Raw genomic sequence first — 17,120 nt, 5'->3', positions numbered from 1 at the left:
TAGTACACCATGGCTGATGATAAATCAAACACAAGTACTGGCAGGGAATTCTGGGTTCTGTGGCCAGCAGAGACTTGCAGCATCTCAGCTCCCACCTCCCTTGTAGGAAGGCGTTTTACTTCCCTGCCTCCTCAAGACTGCTCCTCCCCCAAAGATAAGAACTTTAGCCCATATTGGTTAAGAAAGAGAAGGGCCAAAGGGCAAAGAATGGGGCATTGTATTTAGATTGTCTGTTTTGGTGGGAAGGGTATTTTAATCATTTCAATTTAACTCCTCTAGAATAGTATTCATAGTTTTCAAAACATACTCCTTTTCATAGGCCTGAACCAGGAAAAAAACCCTCCAACAATTTAAAATAAAAGCAAGTCCACTTGTTTGTCTTTCTCATATTCCTTATACTTTTTACTTCTTGCACTTCCTTGAAAATAGGTCTCTCAGGAACTAGGTGATTTATAAAATTAACCCAAGCTTGAACAGAGTATAATTAACTATCCATGAGGCCTTCAGGACAGACTGTCACAGATTCATAAGATTGCCTCTACTTCCACCTGTGCCAAGCCCAGGAGACCAAAGCTCATATTTTTAAAGATTACCAGAGCTAAGCATCTGCCTTCAGCTCAGGTCATGAACCGGGGGTCCCTAAGATCGAGTCCCGCATCCAACTCCTTGATCAGCAGGGAATCTGCTTCTCCTCTGCCTGCTGCTCCCTCTGCTTGTGCTCTTTATCTCTCTCTCTCTCTATCAAATAAATAAATAAAATCTTTTTAAAAATTAAAAAAAAAAGATAACCGGAGAATCCGTTTTTTGTTTCCAAGAAATCCAGTTCTCCCAACATCCACTCATCTTCGACCTAATTCTGCCACCCCCACTCCCACTTTATTTTAGACAACGGTGGAGAGATACTCTTTCTTGTAAACACTTTTGTTCATAAAACCTTGTTTAGCATCTGGTCCAGCTACAGCATCAGGCAATAAAGCCATCATCAGCAATGATCGTGTTTGTAGATGTTCTAGGTCTAGAAATCATTGCTGGCATGTTTACATGCTCAAAACATTCTGGGAAGTCTGTTGGTTTCTAAAAAGCTTGTGCTTTCTTCTGAGAAACTTCTGAGAAAACCTCAAGGACCAAGATACTAAAATAAACACATCAGCTTGGTGACCACTTGACTGAGCTAAGCCCTACCTATTGCCCCGTCTCCAGGTTAAAATAGAGTGAATAGGAACATAGGAGTGGGTGGCTGCCTTTGAGGTAAGGTTCGAGGGTCACTACAGAAGCTGTCTGCCTCATGAGATCAAGTCTACCACCTATCATTTAAGCTATATGACTTTGGTTCTTGAAGACGTTTTCTTCCTTTATTTAATGCAAGCCATATTTAAATGCAACCATCTCTGGGGACGATTACATCTGAAGCCATTATCTGGTGAAGACCGGCACACAGAGCATTTGGGAGGAAGAGTGAAGCCTGGACACAGGGGTGGGTTGGAACTGTGAGAAGGAAAGAGGAAATCAGTGAAAAAGGAGGTAGAGAGCCACCGAATTTAGCTTTCCTCCCAATTTAGGCAAAAACTGTTGACCTAAAATTGTCTGAGGAAAATCTCTCCTTCCTTTTGGATGTTATTTTATTGTTTTTCAACTTCCATGCAAAATTTTCTGCTCATCACCTACACTCATATTACAGCATGGACCTCTCCTTCTGTCACACATGGACTAGAGGAATAAGTTACCTATCTGTTAGTCTCTGCATAAGATGAAGTTGCCTATTGCAAATATTTCCAGTTTGCTTTAGAAAGCTTAATGCCCCATTGCTTCTTTTTAGTTACTTCCTGCTGTTAACTTAGGTGAAATGCTTTTTGTGATTCTTGGTCAGTAAATACCCTCCCTGGGCTCAGAATATATTTTTAATTTTTTATTATGAAACAGACAAGTACAAAAGTGAAGCATCGTTAATGTGTACTTAACAAATAGGATGTGAACATCCCGTAACTTCCAACTGGATCAAAAGATAGGACACCGCAAATATCCCAGAGACCCACTCTGATCACAAACAGCATACTTCTCTCTTCCCACTTCTGTGACGATGATTTTCTTCCTCTTTTTTTTCTTTGTAGTTTTACCTCCTATCTATGTCTCTAAGCAACATCGTTTAGTTTTGTCTTTTCCTGTGATCTGTAAACAGAATCACACTCTGTATTTTATTATTCTTGCATCTTTGGCTCAAGATCATTCACCCAGCGTCACACACAGCACACTCTAGACGTGTGTCTAATCTAACACACGTAGCTTCTTCATTTTCATGGCTGTAGCATATTCTGGTGTATGGAGAACTATTTGAATCCATTCTCCTTCTGGCAGTCAGTTGGGTTGCTGCCAGGTTCTAGCTCTTGTGAATAATGCTGCTCCTGGTGCGTGTGCTCCTGAGTGCCTCTAGTGAGTACATCAATGACTGGACATGCTGGTATATGCAGATCTTCAACTTCACTTGGCAACAGGAAGCTGTTTTTTCCAAAAGTCTTGTTCCAATTTATACTGCCCATCCTAGTATCTAAGAACTATTGTTCTAGGGGTGCTGGGCAGCTCAGTTGGTTGAGGGTCAGACACTTGATCTCAGCTCAGATCATGATCTTGGGGTCAGGTGATCGAGCCCCAAGTCGGTTGGACTCTGAGCTGAGCATAAAGCCTGTCTCTCACCCTCTGCCTCCAGCCCCCTGGAATTTAATAACAATGGTGTTGTCTTTACAGAACTGACATGTAAATCATACCTGTGTCCCTCAAAACTTAAAAACTCTTTCCAGGAATCATGCTTCCTCCCAAGATGGACCCTCCACAGGAGCAAAATAATGATCAATATCATCTGGTAAAGCTATTGCATTAAAAACTATACCAAGGTTCGGGGCGCCTGGGTGGCTCAGTGGGTTAACCCTCTGCCTTCGGCTCAGATCATGATCTCAGGGTCCTGGATTGAGCCCCGTGTCGGGCTCTCTGCTCAGTAGGGAGCCTGCTTCCTCCTCTCTTTCTGCCTGCCTCTCTGCCTGCTTGTGAGCTCTCTCTGTCAAATAAATAAAATCTTAAAAAAAAAAAAAACTATACCAAGGTTCAAAAAAAATAAAAAAGAAAAATATAAATAGAAACCATACCAACAGAATTTTAAAGGTAGCTCATTGATGTAACTAATTAAATAAGTGCATTTCATGTCAGTTTTCCGGTACTGCTCCAAGATCCAATCCATTAATATTTAGATAAATCAAAGGGTCTTTAACATTTGCTGGGATTTCCCTCAAGAGATTAGTTCATGAGACACTTTAGTCATGTGTTTCATTTTCTACTTGTGACAGGCACTTGTGAGATGAGCAACACAATCCAGCAGTTACAGGATATTCAGTGACAACCAAAAATGAAAGAAACAGAAGATGAGAGTGACACACCCTATTCTCTAAGAGATACATTTTTATATAAGCTATTAATTTACCAGGACACTCAACAAATGCAAGAAATGGACAATTTTTAAAAAAGGAATTTAAGGGACGCCTGGGTGGCTTAGTGGGTTAAAGCCTCTGCCTTCAGCTCGGGTCATGATCCCAGGGTCCTGGGATCGAGCCCCACATCGGGCTCTCTGCTCAGCAGGGAGCCTGCTTCCTCCTCTCTCTCTCTGCCTGCCTCTGCCTACTTGTGATCTCTATCTGTCAAATAAATAAATAAAATCTTAAAAAAAAAAAAATAAAAAAGGAATTTAAAACCAATGAAAAGATAAACATCAAGCAAGACTCCTATGAATTTACATGTTATTAATGGCGTTTTTGTCTTTTTACTATAAATGTCTAATAAAATCCTGTAAATCCTGCAGCTACAGAAACAATTTTCAAAGAATCGAATTAACCAGAAGCAGTGACTCAAGTATAATATTGCTTACAAAAGGGGATGGACCAATATAGCTTTCAGTATCCCTCCCTGGATGCTAAGAATAGCTCTTGGGACAGGAGCAGCTAGCTTTCTGCATGTTAAGTCTCCTCTCTAGTATCTCTGGGCAACGGCCTGTCAATGGGATCTGAGCCAAACTCTTCCCAATGATGTAGACACTCTGGTGACTTGTACCCCTCTTGCCAACAGCTTCAGACAGGCTTGGACTTCGCATCTACAAATATTAACCTCACATATATCCTACTTTATAGAAACAAATAGTGAAAACAATTGTATTAATCACTTCTATATACTTCACACATTTTGGAAGGTTCATTATTCTTTACCTCCCTCCAAGATATAAATTCTTGCTTATAAAAGTGCTGCAAGCACAGTGCAGCATACTTTCTAGTTGTCCATGTACCTCCATTCTCTCCTATATGACCAAATGGCTACAAAGATTTAGAGGTTCAGTGATTATAGGACTTAAATGCTTTTAACCCCTTTAAATTTGGAAACTCTTTAAATCCCATTATCTCTGCAGCCATGGAGAATTTTAAAATCAGCTTGGCCTTTCTAGCTCCAGGTCTAAGGATTACAGAGTTTTAAAGAATATAAATGCTTTTCTGCAGTTCTACAAAGAGCTATCCCCAACTAGTTGACCTCCAGGAAATAAAGCCAGCCTATTCTCCAGCTGGTAACTGCTGATCAGAGTTTTGAAAAAGAAAGATATGTATGTTATGCCACAAACCACCAGGAAAACAAGTAATTGCCTCCTCTGATCCTCATGAAGCTAGTGAATCCAAAGATTCGATGTAGAGGGGGCCAGCAGACTTCACACATGTGTCAGTAAATGTTTGAGAATGAGAAATCAGAAAATGCCAGGGACCCAAAGAAGCTTGTAGGGGCAGAGAGAGTAAGTTCAGTGATTAGGAGCCTGTTACCTTGGTACCCATGGATCCTAGGAAATCCTCTGAGGTCTTACCTCTTGTGTCCTCACATTTATGTATCCATAGTGAGTTCGAAGGGGCCGCATATATGTGTAGGAGAATGGAATCCATTTTGTGCCAGGCTGTCTGAAGCAGTTTAGCAGCAGTGGGAAATTCACTTCATTTACCAGGCGCACAACCAGCAGGAAGAGGAACGCTGCTATGAAGCTCACTGCGATCACAGACTTTCTCTACAAAATATTTAAAAAAAAAAAAAGAGTGAATGAATGAACAAATGACTTTCAACCAAAAGTAGTCACAGAGGGAGATGCCTTTGTTTCTCTCACTTTTTCTTTCAGAGGGATCAAAGGATGATTTCATTTAGGATATTTCACTTGCAGACGGAACATAATCATTTGGTGACCAGGTTGCTTTCATAAGCCTCTGAGAGCAAGCAGAGCAACTTTCTTAGATTATCTTTCCCTCCATTCCTACTCTTCCTTACTTCCCTATATCCCTCAACAATTTCTATTCAATTTTCAAAACACAAATCAGACATTCTCAACTACAGGAAGCCTTTCCTAACTGCTCAGGTCCCCTCCCGTCATCATCCCTTCACCCCAACCTATCTACCCTAATAGAAACAAGCAGTCCTGCCACACTCATACCTTGAAGGTAATTTCTACTGTTGCATGTGATCCTTTGTATAATTATTCAAATGACTTTTCCTCCATCTAACTGTGATATCCAGAGAACAAGAATGTATTGTCATACTGACTTCTGTATCCCAGGTCCTTGACACAGTACCTTACATACTGGAGGCGTCCAGGAAACATCTGAGTGAATCAGTGAATGAATGAATGAATGGATTTTTCACATCCTTGTAGACACTTTATTAACAATGACTCTGTTTCTCTATCTAGCACCCTCAACAGCAGGAAACTTTGCACAAAAGTAAGACTCAAAAAGCTAAGAATACGAGTAGGACAAAATCCATGCCCAGAAGCATAAGGACATCTGTGTAAATGTGTTGCTATGGAGCAAGAGCAGGAGAAAGGGCACCTGACTGGGGTGGAAGAGAGCAGAGCTGTGGCTGAGACTGCGCAAGATAAAATGCATGAATTTTGTTCAGTAGAGATGTGTGAGTGAAGCTTTCCAGGTAGAGGGCAAGGAGGCAAGAAAACATGGGGTTATTCATAGCTACATAGCATACTGTCTTCCTGGAGCACAGAGGAAGAGAAAACGCTGGAAAAACAAATGGTAACTTGACGGACTGCCTGAAAATCCAAGCTAAGAAGTCCAATGAGTTTGCTAGGTGACAGAAGACCAAAGGATGTTTTGTTTGTTTGCTTGCTTGATTTTTAAAAAGTGACTGTTATAAGTTATAATCAAACATAAGTACTTAAGATGTTTTAGAGCAGGGAGACACTAAAGCTAGGCAGCAACTTGTTAGGAGGCTGTTCCAACTGGTTCAGATGAGGGATGGGAACCAGAGCAGTGGCAAGGGGAATACAAGGGTAGAAAAAGATATGAGAAACTAAGTGTAGGTGATAGGCAGAAACCATGACTCCTGATTGGACAGAGGTGCAGATGGAAAATTCAGAGACTCCTTAGAGTTCAAATCTAGGTAACTACAAGAATCCTGGTCATATCAAGAGACACCAGAGTGGTCAGAGCAAGAACTGATTTAAATGAGTAATAGGATAAAGCCCTTGGCTTTCAAAGTCCTGGTTTTCTCCAGATGGCAGGTCATCTGAATGGAAGGTCAAGTCTAGAGCAAGGAGAGCAAAGCGGAGGGCAGATGTCAGGAATAACTCTGCCTTGAAGTCCATGGTGAAGACACAACCAGATATTCTCCCCCCTTGAAGCTGGGCTCAGCCGTTGATTCTTCTTCAAACTTAAGGAAAGCCAAATAACTCTCCAGGAATGACTAGATACGTGTTGTTGTGTTTCCAGCTTAAGTTTCTTTTTGCTCTTCACAGAACACCCCAAGAAGAAAAGAAACCCAAAGCCAGCCCTTGTTCCTCCCTGGGCCATGGTCACAGTCTCTGCAAGGAAGGACAGTGGAATAAGTCCCCAGAAGCCAGAGACCCCAAAGGAAGTCTTTGCTCTTGCTCAGCTCCCATAACTAATAAAAGCCCCATCCCTCTGTCTAGCCAGCCTAATTTCCCAATCACCTGAAAGTCCCTTGAGTTCTGCCTCCTCAAAACCCCTTATCTCACCACTAACTACCACCGCCTTACCTCATTTAACCTTCTAATCATGAAAAACTGTTTTAATTTGCTCCTCTGTGGAATCATTATGTCCACAACATTGCAATGTGTCAAGGTAACAGCTTAAATGAGGTGATGGATCTTACAAGTTTAAAGGAACACAGACCAGAACAGATGGCTAAATAAAAGCAAAGAGACCAGTCACCCATTAAGTAAACAGGTAAGAACCTTTTTTATCACCATCAGGTAGCTTGTTGCAAAACAGCAGTTTTCCTTGAAGGAGACCCAGATGGGATTTGTGCCTTTGTCTACTCCAGAGCTCCGCGCGGCTCTGATTCTCCTGCTTTCTGCATTGCGTTGCATGGCTGGGGTTTGGGGACAAAGGCTCGGAGGGCCTTTCTGAATTCGCTGATCTCGCGTAGCCACACATACATAATGCGTACATGAGAGGAAAATAAGTCAACCTTTTGGAGAGAAACTTCAAAATGGAATGAAATCACAGTTGTTAAGAGTCTGCCTCCCATGTTTTATCAAAGGGAACCAAGTAATGAGCACAGAAAGGGTGAGGGGAGCAAATGGAGAGTAGATGCCAGACAGACTCATCTGTGCTTGACCTGGAATCCTATTCTGCAGTGGGCAGAGTGTTCTTTTCATAGCTTGGGCTTTGCCTGGACCAGATTCTTTGTCTTTCTTTACCCTGCAATATTCTTCTTTAACACGAAAGCATTCTCAGAGTGCTGATATAAAAGCACCCTGAAATTCCACTAGCAGAGGTATAATTTCAAGCACATTCTGTACTTCAGACAGCAAGGACAACAGGATGGCACACTGACACGCATCCTTCTAGCAGGCATTCCTGGCAAATCACGACCTTGAGCTTTAGCAATGACAATAAAGCCTGTGGATGAGGCTATTGGAAGTCTACCATCCCAGAATGCAGTGAGAATGTGTATGTGTGCTTGTGGGAGGGATGTGGGAGTTGGGGAAGTAACAAAATACTAACATGTATGATATATATGAATGCATTTACTCCTCCAAGTCACAGTCACTCATTGAGTCTGAGCTCTGTACAGACTGGATGAGGGGCTGAAAAGCAGAAATAAATCCCTAAAAGTCATAAAACGATGCCTCCAGAGTCACACCTTAGTGCCCCTGGCAAGTAAACAGAAGGGTAGCACGTCACATGTCAAATGAGGTAATGGAGGTTACGCACAGGGCGCTGTGCCAGTCCAGAGGAAGTGGGAAGGGCTGTGCGTGGGACAGGGAATGCTTATTTGGGGAGGCAGTATTCAAAAGGGGTCCTGAAGAATGAGGTGGAGTTAGATAAGTGAAGATCAGAAGGGCATTCCAGGTAGAGGGAACAGCATAGACCAAGACCTTAAATTGGTCAGCAACCTGCAAATGACTCGGTATAAAGAGTACATAGACTGTATGTGGTGGGAGATGATGGTAGGGAAGTAGACAGGGTTCAAATCCAAACACAAAAAATAGTAAGCCAAATACATTCGGTCAGATGCAATTATCTGTCCCATCCATCTTACATTAGGATAATGAAAGGATAAATGCATAAAAGTGTTATGCTTTATAGTCCTAAAACTTGCTGCACTTTCCAATCAAGTGAAAATGTATCAATCATGTCATCGTATTTGATATTGCCATCTAACACACCACAACGCCTTGTTTCTAATTACTTAAGTTTATTCCATCAGTGACTTGTTCAAGCAATTGTTTTGGGTCCAGCAACACTCAGCAAATTAGAAGAATCTACTTATTTTTCTGCTCTGTGTCTAACAATCTGCTTATGGTAGCGATCACTGCTGCCTTTAATGAAGTCATCAGGGCATCTCCTAGATCCAACAACCAGCAACTAGGTAAGAAAAAGCAACAATTAAATACTCATCAAATTTATAATGGAGAAGACTCAGTCTGACAAACTTTTCATACTGCAAAAATAGGCAGTACATTTAATAGGTCTTTCTTCTAAGATTAGAAGTATGCACTTTCGGGGCATCTGGCTGGCTCAGTCAGTAGAGCTTGTGACTCTCAATCTCAGAGTCATGAGTTTGGCATGAAGCCTACTTTAAAAAAAAAAAAAGAAGAAGAAGTACAAACTTAAAACAATACAACAGGTGGAAAATGCACCATTCTGGCACACAGTGAGTACTCAAAATGGGAGATATTATCATTATAACTACTAATTGTCAGAGCCTTGTTGGCCATTAGCCAGTTGGTAAGAATTGGCCTGCCCATGTAATTCATGATAAAAACTTGGAGATATCTTTTCTCAATATTCCAGGCAGCTGCACACCCTTGAACTATTCAGTGAAACTTATCCACACAAGCTCTGAGAGAATGTCACTGTGCCCAAAGAGATCTGATGAATTGCTTTAGGGAATGCTTTCTCCTTCTTTGTTCCTCATTTTGGGCAACTCTGAAGGGGCCTTTAACAGCTGAGACATTTAGAATTTAATCCCCTCTGTGCTGCAAAAATATGCATCAAAAATGTGGCATTCCAGTTGCTTGCTCTTTAGAGTTGGAATATCATTTATCAGACTTACAGCAGAGATACCTATCTCAAAATAAAATCCACAGAGAATTTAAGATTTAGGGAGAAAATAATCGCAAATATTTGTACCTAGCAAATTTGCAAGCTGTATTAATGTTTGTATGTTTTTATTCTTTCTACCACAGAATTAGTCTTTAACCTCAGGATAAATTCTTTACCTTTTAATTTAGTCAGTTGCTAGATTTTTTGTTTCCTTTTCATAAATGATTAACGATAGTCTAAAGCTGTATTTTTTCCATTTAAACAGCATTATTTAATTACCAAAATAAGTTATTTTCCAGGGTAAAACTGTATATATTTTTATCCATATGCTGTCATCAATCCAATAATAAATATTTGTGCTGATTGTTTATTTATATCAGTGCTCAAACACTTCACACATTGACAAGTCTACCCATTACATATTTGTGACCTTATTAAACACAAATTCTTTTCCCATATAGAAAATTGTGTCATCAATTTAATTCTACCTTGTGTCATTGGCCAAGCTCCAAGTGTGGTTCTCTGAAAATACAATAAAGCTTCTTCTCATTTGTATAAGGATAAATTGGCAAAGCTCAGAGTATACAGATAAAATCTTCATTTGTTTTATTTATCTATTGAATCAACAAACTGGATCCTGCTTATTAAACTATAGTGAACTCTGGGGAAAACATCATCCATTTATTGGGAGGGGGGTGAGGAAAAGGAGGGAATAAGAGGGGGCCAGACCTAAATCAGTAGAGTCCATACTTAGGCAGCATAACTGGTGATAGAATCATTGAGGTCATCAAGAAGAGAGTAGTGAATGTCAAACAAGGTCAACATAAAAGAATAAGCAGCATTTCAGAAGCCACAAAGCTCCTGAAGAAAATGTGATGACCTAAAAGAAATACATTTCAGGAGTAGGCTTTGAGGATGGCAGAAGGAGTGGAGCTAGAGAGACAGAAAGGGATGTGACTATGGAAGGAAGGTCCTGTATATCACACCGAGGAGTCTGGAGTTACACCATAAAAGCCAAAGAAGAGGTCTCAGTGTGAGAGTGACAGGATCAGATTTGATTTTTGGAGAACTCATCCGGACATGGTGTGGGGTCAATGGATGAAGAGGTGGGAGAGACCCTTTTGGGAAAGACAATGACAAGAGCAAATGCACCACTTCATCAGTGATCCATTATCACTAATTGACATATAATTCTCAATATGAAAACTGCAATTGTTACTTTTAGTGGTTGGCTTTTCTTCTCCTAGTGGGGGCACTAGGATTAGAGTCCAGATAGAGTGTATATGTATGAACAATCATCATGGTCTTAATAGAAGGTAATATTTAGTGGGTGTTATTAGTTGGAGAAATGCTTCTGTAATCCTCATTTTCCAGACAAAGAAATAGAGATGTAGAGAGGTTGAGTGACTTACCCAAGGTCACAGAGCTAGAAAATAATAAACACAGGTATTTAACTCAGATATTCTGACTCCAAAGCCCTTGATCTAATGTATGAATTAACTAAGTTGTTAATTTTACCCATACCAAAGGGAACACTCTAAGAGGACTGGTCCAGAAATTTTGGTACCCTAAGAAGATTTTGTAACGCATTTTGTCAATAAAATAATTCTTACAGAAAATTAAGTGGCTGATCTGAAGAATGATAATTATATTTACCTCAAAATCAGTAATTTCTGGGCAAATTTAATCCCGGCTTTATTTCCAGTACTAAAAAGACAACTTCAGGATACCATTGGTTAGCACTCACGGAAAATAAAGCAATTATTCTTTCACTTCTGCTAGAGAATATTCGGTGCCCTTTGTCAATCAATAGTATGGATTATTACCAGCAGTTTGTAGGAACCAACATGATCAAATGGACATGTCTTCCTTTCTTAGCTCCACAATTCTACAGCCATTCTATTTAATGAAGATGCAGCTAAACATAATGTTGATGGTTTCATTAAAACAAAACAAAACAAAACAAAAAAATTAAGTAGCAGACAACCTTCAATATGGTGACTTGCTTTAAGAATTTGGAATCCATGTCAACGTGTCACCGTCAGACATAGGTACAGTCTAGTAAGAATTACAGATCCAACAAACAAAAACCAAGGCAACAGAGTTTTCAGGAGCACCACAGTCATACCTTATCCTGGGCAAAGTCCCAGGTAGAAATTATAGGTGGCCAAAATTTCTTCAGGGATTTTTTTTGCCCAAAGGAGACTCCATATAGTTATAAACACTACAGAGAAGTTCAAGTTCACATGAACACTATGAGTCTGTAGATGACACGATAAGAGGTCACACCTAACTTTCTAACACCCATATGAAAACTGTCAATGGATATTTTGTATGCTTACACATCTTTCTTATTTTATTTGAGGAGGGGAGTTAGGTTTTCCTGTCCTGATTTGATTTTCAGACTGCTACAATATCAAATGAAAACAATCATGGCTACATTGACTGAGTTTGTCTCATTTTGAAAAATTATATAAAACCAGTTTATCTCATTTTGCCTTTCATCTTTATCATACTGCTTCAGCATAAGTCCTTTCACATGGCAGAAAGGAATCAAAATTCTCAGAAACACAAGATAAAGCTGAAGATTGGTACTGAGTATGTAGAATGAAGGGGTCTAAAAAGCAAAGTCTCTCACAGTGTAGCTGTGCAGTTAGACACAGAGAAATTTATTTAAAAGGGCCAATTCTCATGATAAGTACATTAGACATTGGGACAGATAGCCCTGAAGTTACCTCTTTTTTTTCTCATTAAATTCTTAAACTTAGGGCCTGTTGTTGTCTCTCTCTACCCCTGGCATTCTGTAGAGGGAAGAGAGGTGCTAACTAACCAAAGACAATGAAGATTCTTAGGTAACCAAACTGGGTGATTTTGTTTTATTCTCCACCACCTTACAGAACACTAGCCCCCTTTTTTTTGGTTCCTTCAGAATCTGCTTGGCATCTTTCACTCTTACAGAGATTAATTTGTCTCTTAGAATCCAATTCTTACTTTCAAGGTGTTCAGGACACAGAAGTGAAACATAAGAATAAATTCTGGTGACCTGGTGTCATTAGGGAGGGAGTCATCCCCAGAGGCATCATGCTAATGACGAGAATGACAACCATGAAGATGATGATGGGACCCTCTATTTTTCTGTGAATCTATATGACATTGATATTGTACAGCATATATCTTTAAAAACACTTTCAGACCTGTCAGCCCACCTGATTCTTCCTATAACCAGTGAAGGAGGAAGGGAAGTGTGAATGCTTGGAGGTTTCATGTCCCATCTGTTGTTTCATCCCTCCCTGTTTCAGGACAGCATCTCAACATTCTCCAAAGCCCCTTTGCTACCCAGTTTCTGTGGCTTTGCCCCGAATGCTCCTCATTGGTACCCTGCTATTTCCTACCAGCCTCACCTCTACAAAGGCAAATACAGTTCAACTCAAATGGTGTTTCTTCCTTAAAACCTGTATCCCTTCCTGGCTTCCAGGTGGTGAATGAGAGTGAGGTGAGATGGAGTAGGTGGAGAAGAAAGACAAAAGAAAGACGAAAGGAGGAGGAGGGAGGGAGAAGCGGGGCAGGGAGGGAAAGGTTTCCCTATAATTTTGATTGTAATAATTCCTTGAGGGATGCCTGGGTGGCTGAGTCACTTATGTGTCTGACTCTTGATTTTGGCTCAGGCCAAGATCTCAGAGTTATGAGATTAAGTCCCATGCTGGGCTCCATGCTCTGTATGGAACCTGCTTAGGATTCTCTCTCTCTCTTCCTCTGTCCCTCCCTACCCCGTTAGCTCTCATTCTCCCTCTCTCTCAAAAAAAAAAAAAAAAAGAAAAGAAAAGAAAAAAGAAAGAAAGAAAGAACTCTTTGAGAACATGAACAAACTCTGAGAAACAGCTCAGGCAACATTAAGCACAGCATCTTGAATTTGGAAGATATTCAGCAAACAGGTGTGGAAGAAATTAAAAAATGAAGGAGATAAGGAGAGAGGATTAAAAATTATTCTCTTCTAAATTCAAGTGGTAAATTATCTGAAAAGTTTTAGATTGGATCATTAGGGGAAATACATTTTCTACACATTAAATCATTCTTTTCTTTTTTCCTCCTAATTCACCTCACCTGGACATTTCTGTGTAGATTTGATGTGGGTATGCTGAGGAGGTGGGGGGAAAGGGTTAGGATGGGGGACTATAAAGTGAAGTAAGAAGAATGTGCGTATTCTGAGATACAACTTGCAGATCTGAATGGTAGTAAATCTGCTTAGAACAACATCTTTTCCATGGTACCTAAGGAGAATATTTAATGAATTCACGTTTTTTAGAAAACCAACTCTTGTCTGAGGATAACACTTAAAACTTGAATCCCCTTGAATCCCCCATCTGGAATGAGAAGGGGATAACAAAAGGACACCCTGTCCTAGTATTAAGGACAATCGCACATTTTCTGAGGGGAGGGACTTGCAAGTTAGTTGTGTTCAGCAAGAACTTTACAGGAATGAAACAGATTCTCGCCAGCAACCTATCCGCCGACTCAGGGTGGTCAAGTAACACTAAATAAGTCAACGTATGTAACACTGAGCATGTTGTTCATAATTTTTGTGCTTCTGTTTTCTTACCTGAAATTGGAGAAGCAATAGTACCTGTCTTCTATGATTGCTAACAGTTTAAATGATTTACTGCAGAAGAAGAACCCTAAAAGCATTGCCAGGCAAAGGGAAAGCGCACAGCAAATGTTAGCTCTTACTGTTCAGTATTTCATCAACTCTGAGATACCATCAATTGTTATTGTTAGATACACGGTTACTCTAAATATGGTAAGAAAGAAAAGCAAGATGGGGAGTCTAATAATAGACCTCTGCAAAGAGCTAAGACACAAAAATGCTATTTCCTTAAAGTTAGAATATCCCAGAAATAAAGCTGCCATTCAGAAAGGCACAGCAAGAGAAGAGAAAGGAAAAAATAATCTCCCCTGAGAATTCGAACCACAAGCAGGTACTCATGCAGGTTTTTGATACAAGTTCACACTACCGGTGTGATTCAAGAAAAATCTCAGTAAATAATTCAATTTAAAGTGGTCTCAGGTTGGCAGCATCCCCAGGTGACCATTTGAAACAACGCAAATCCCATCTGGGGGAATTTAACTTCATTGCAGGCTGGTAGTGACTTTAAGTTAGTATTGAGAATACAATGCACCCCACTCCCCGATGTGTGGGAAAAAATGTTTTAAAATCAATGCGGTATGGTAGTACCAAAGTCATTGTCATCGCTATGATCAACATTGTCCTCATCCTAGAGAACAAAGAGAATCAGGAATGGGACCTGGATTATTCTAAACACTTATCCCCTTACCCTGTACTCCAAAGGAGCTGTAATCACAAGTCTGCAAAGAGAATAACAAAGAGCGCTGAGTTGCCCAGGACATTGGAATTCACCAACATAAAAGCTTTTTTGGTTTTTTTTCTTGTTTTTGAAATTGCACAAGTTAAAAAATATTTTTTTTAAAGCCGTCTTTCTTTGAACATGGTTTGACGACCCTGGGCAAGTACACAAGTCATGCCCCATCTCCATGCCCTGTTAACTATGGCACCTCCTGGTATCTCTCTAATGACTAGACATTGTCCTCTTGTAGGTCAAAGTTGAACCCTGGCAAAGGAACACACATATTCAAAAGTCTTTGCTGAACACAAGCACAGTTTTGCCAGAGCCCAGGTCTCATGGTGATAATAAATTGTACTGTGCCAAGAACACTTGAATTTCTAAGTAAGACAGTTTTCCTATCAATTCTGGGTTTAATATTGCATTGGCAGTAATTTGAATCGCTCATGCAACATAAAGCATATTAGTTTATTACTTATAGTCTCCTGTGCTAGGATAGCAAAGGCAGAAAGATCTCCACTATTAAGGAGAAGCCTGGAAATATAAGCACAAAGTCTGTTATCAGTCTTTGATCCATTATTTTTATCACAAACAGATCAGTCAATGCCATATTTCTAACAGCATACAAGCCTTCTCTATTTAGATGTCCCAGAGGCAACTCAAATTTAATAGTCCAAATCCAAACTGATGATATCCTCCCTCCCCAATCCACTCTTCCTCATCTACCCTATTCCTTTAAAAAGCTACCACTAAAGTTCCTTTGGAGCCCCAATAACTAAAATCTCACCCCATTGGGCTAAATGACTTTGAGCATCTTACATCTTAATTTTCTTTGTTCATGTTCCTCGTCTGTAAAATCTTCAAGTCATTATGAAAATTAAATAATGAGATAATACATAAAGGACCTAGCTTAGTGCCCAGCATAAAGCAAACAATCAATAAGCATTAATTTCCTTTGTTTTTTCACATATTAGGTCCCCACCCAAGCTATTCTGCCTTTATGGAATGTCTTCTTCTTTCCTTTCTCTGTGAGGAAAACTGCTAATTATTCTTCAAGACCAAATCAAACGTCATCTCCTACGACATGGTCCTGACCCTCCAGGAAGATTTTAGAGCACTTTTTTCTTTAGCACACTTCAGATCATATGGTAATTATCTGATTACCCATCCTCCCCCATCACTCAATGGAATTCAGAAAAACACGTGGCCCCCACATTCTCTGCAGACAGACATTGCGAATCAACCCCAGCACCATTTCCCCAGAGTCAGGATACAACTTCCAAATCCCATCAGCACAATGCTTCAGGCAGTAATGGTGTTCATCAATTCAACCTGGTGTATTTATCTCTGTAGCACAGGACAAGTAGCAGCTTGAGGCCAGAGCTGCTCTGATTGGATGTTAGGTTGATAGGATGATAGGATGACAGGTAAGGGTGTTACCCTCTCATGGCCTTGATTTCTCATCTGTAGGAAGGAATGTCTTCAGGATACTAGCTGGTTCTCATGTCTAATGACACTGTAATGATGACCCAGGGACCCTGACTGGCCAGAGCTGGTGTCACAAGTTAGGCTTGCAGCCTGGCTGTGTACATGACCCCATGCTTCATCAAGGCCCATTTCTTTTTTTTTTTTAAAGATTTTATTTATTTGACAGACAGAGATCACAAGTAGGCAGAGAGGCAGGCAGAGAGAGAGGAAGGGAAGCAGGCTCCCTGCTGAGCAGAGAGCCCGATGCGGGGCTCGATCCCAGGACCCTGAGATCATGACCTGAGCCAAAGGCAGAGGCTTTAACCCACTGAGCCACCCAGGCGCCCCTCAAGGCCCATTTCTTATCACAGAGTCTGGCATGCCTTCCGAGACGCGCAAATAGAACCCAGTGTCTATGTAATTGAAATAGGAATAGGGTGAGAATCTGTGATCTTTCAACTTGGTAGATAACAGCTGCCACTTACCAAAGCCTACCTGACTGCAGCTATTTTGTACCTGCGGAGAAAAAGTCTGCAGCAAAAGAGATTATTTCCTTCTTAACCCTTATCTGAAAAGAAGCTTCCATATTTCTGCACCCAGTTGTGTGGTACAGAATCGGGTTCAGTCTCTCATGCATATACAGACAGATGGGTTAACACACCTGGTCACACCACCCCCACTAAGCCCCAGCACTCCCAATAGGAGTTTTAAA

General features: G+C 40.5%; 1 protein-coding gene across 1 annotated transcript in view; it reads right to left on the bottom strand.

Moving 5' to 3' along the window:
• The window catches only part of LOC111143388 (ST6 N-acetylgalactosaminide alpha-2,6-sialyltransferase 3), a 533,116-nt gene that overhangs the window by 296,662 nt on the left and 219,334 nt on the right, over positions 1-17,120 (bottom strand). The window contains exon 2 of the mRNA XM_022497092.1: positions 4,880-5,074. Coding sequence (XP_022352800.1) covers positions 4,880-5,074 — 195 coding nt within the window. The remainder of the gene's footprint in view (positions 1-4,879; positions 5,075-17,120) is intronic.

Source organism: Enhydra lutris, unplaced genomic scaffold (genome assembly GCF_002288905.1).
Source record: "Enhydra lutris kenyoni isolate GAN:26980312 unplaced genomic scaffold, ASM228890v2 scaffoldscaffold9, whole genome shotgun sequence".
Lineage (NCBI taxonomy): Eukaryota > Metazoa > Chordata > Mammalia > Carnivora > Mustelidae > Enhydra > Enhydra lutris.
The sequence above is the reverse complement of the archived record's forward strand: the minus strand, read 5'-3'. Positions and strand labels throughout refer to the sequence as shown.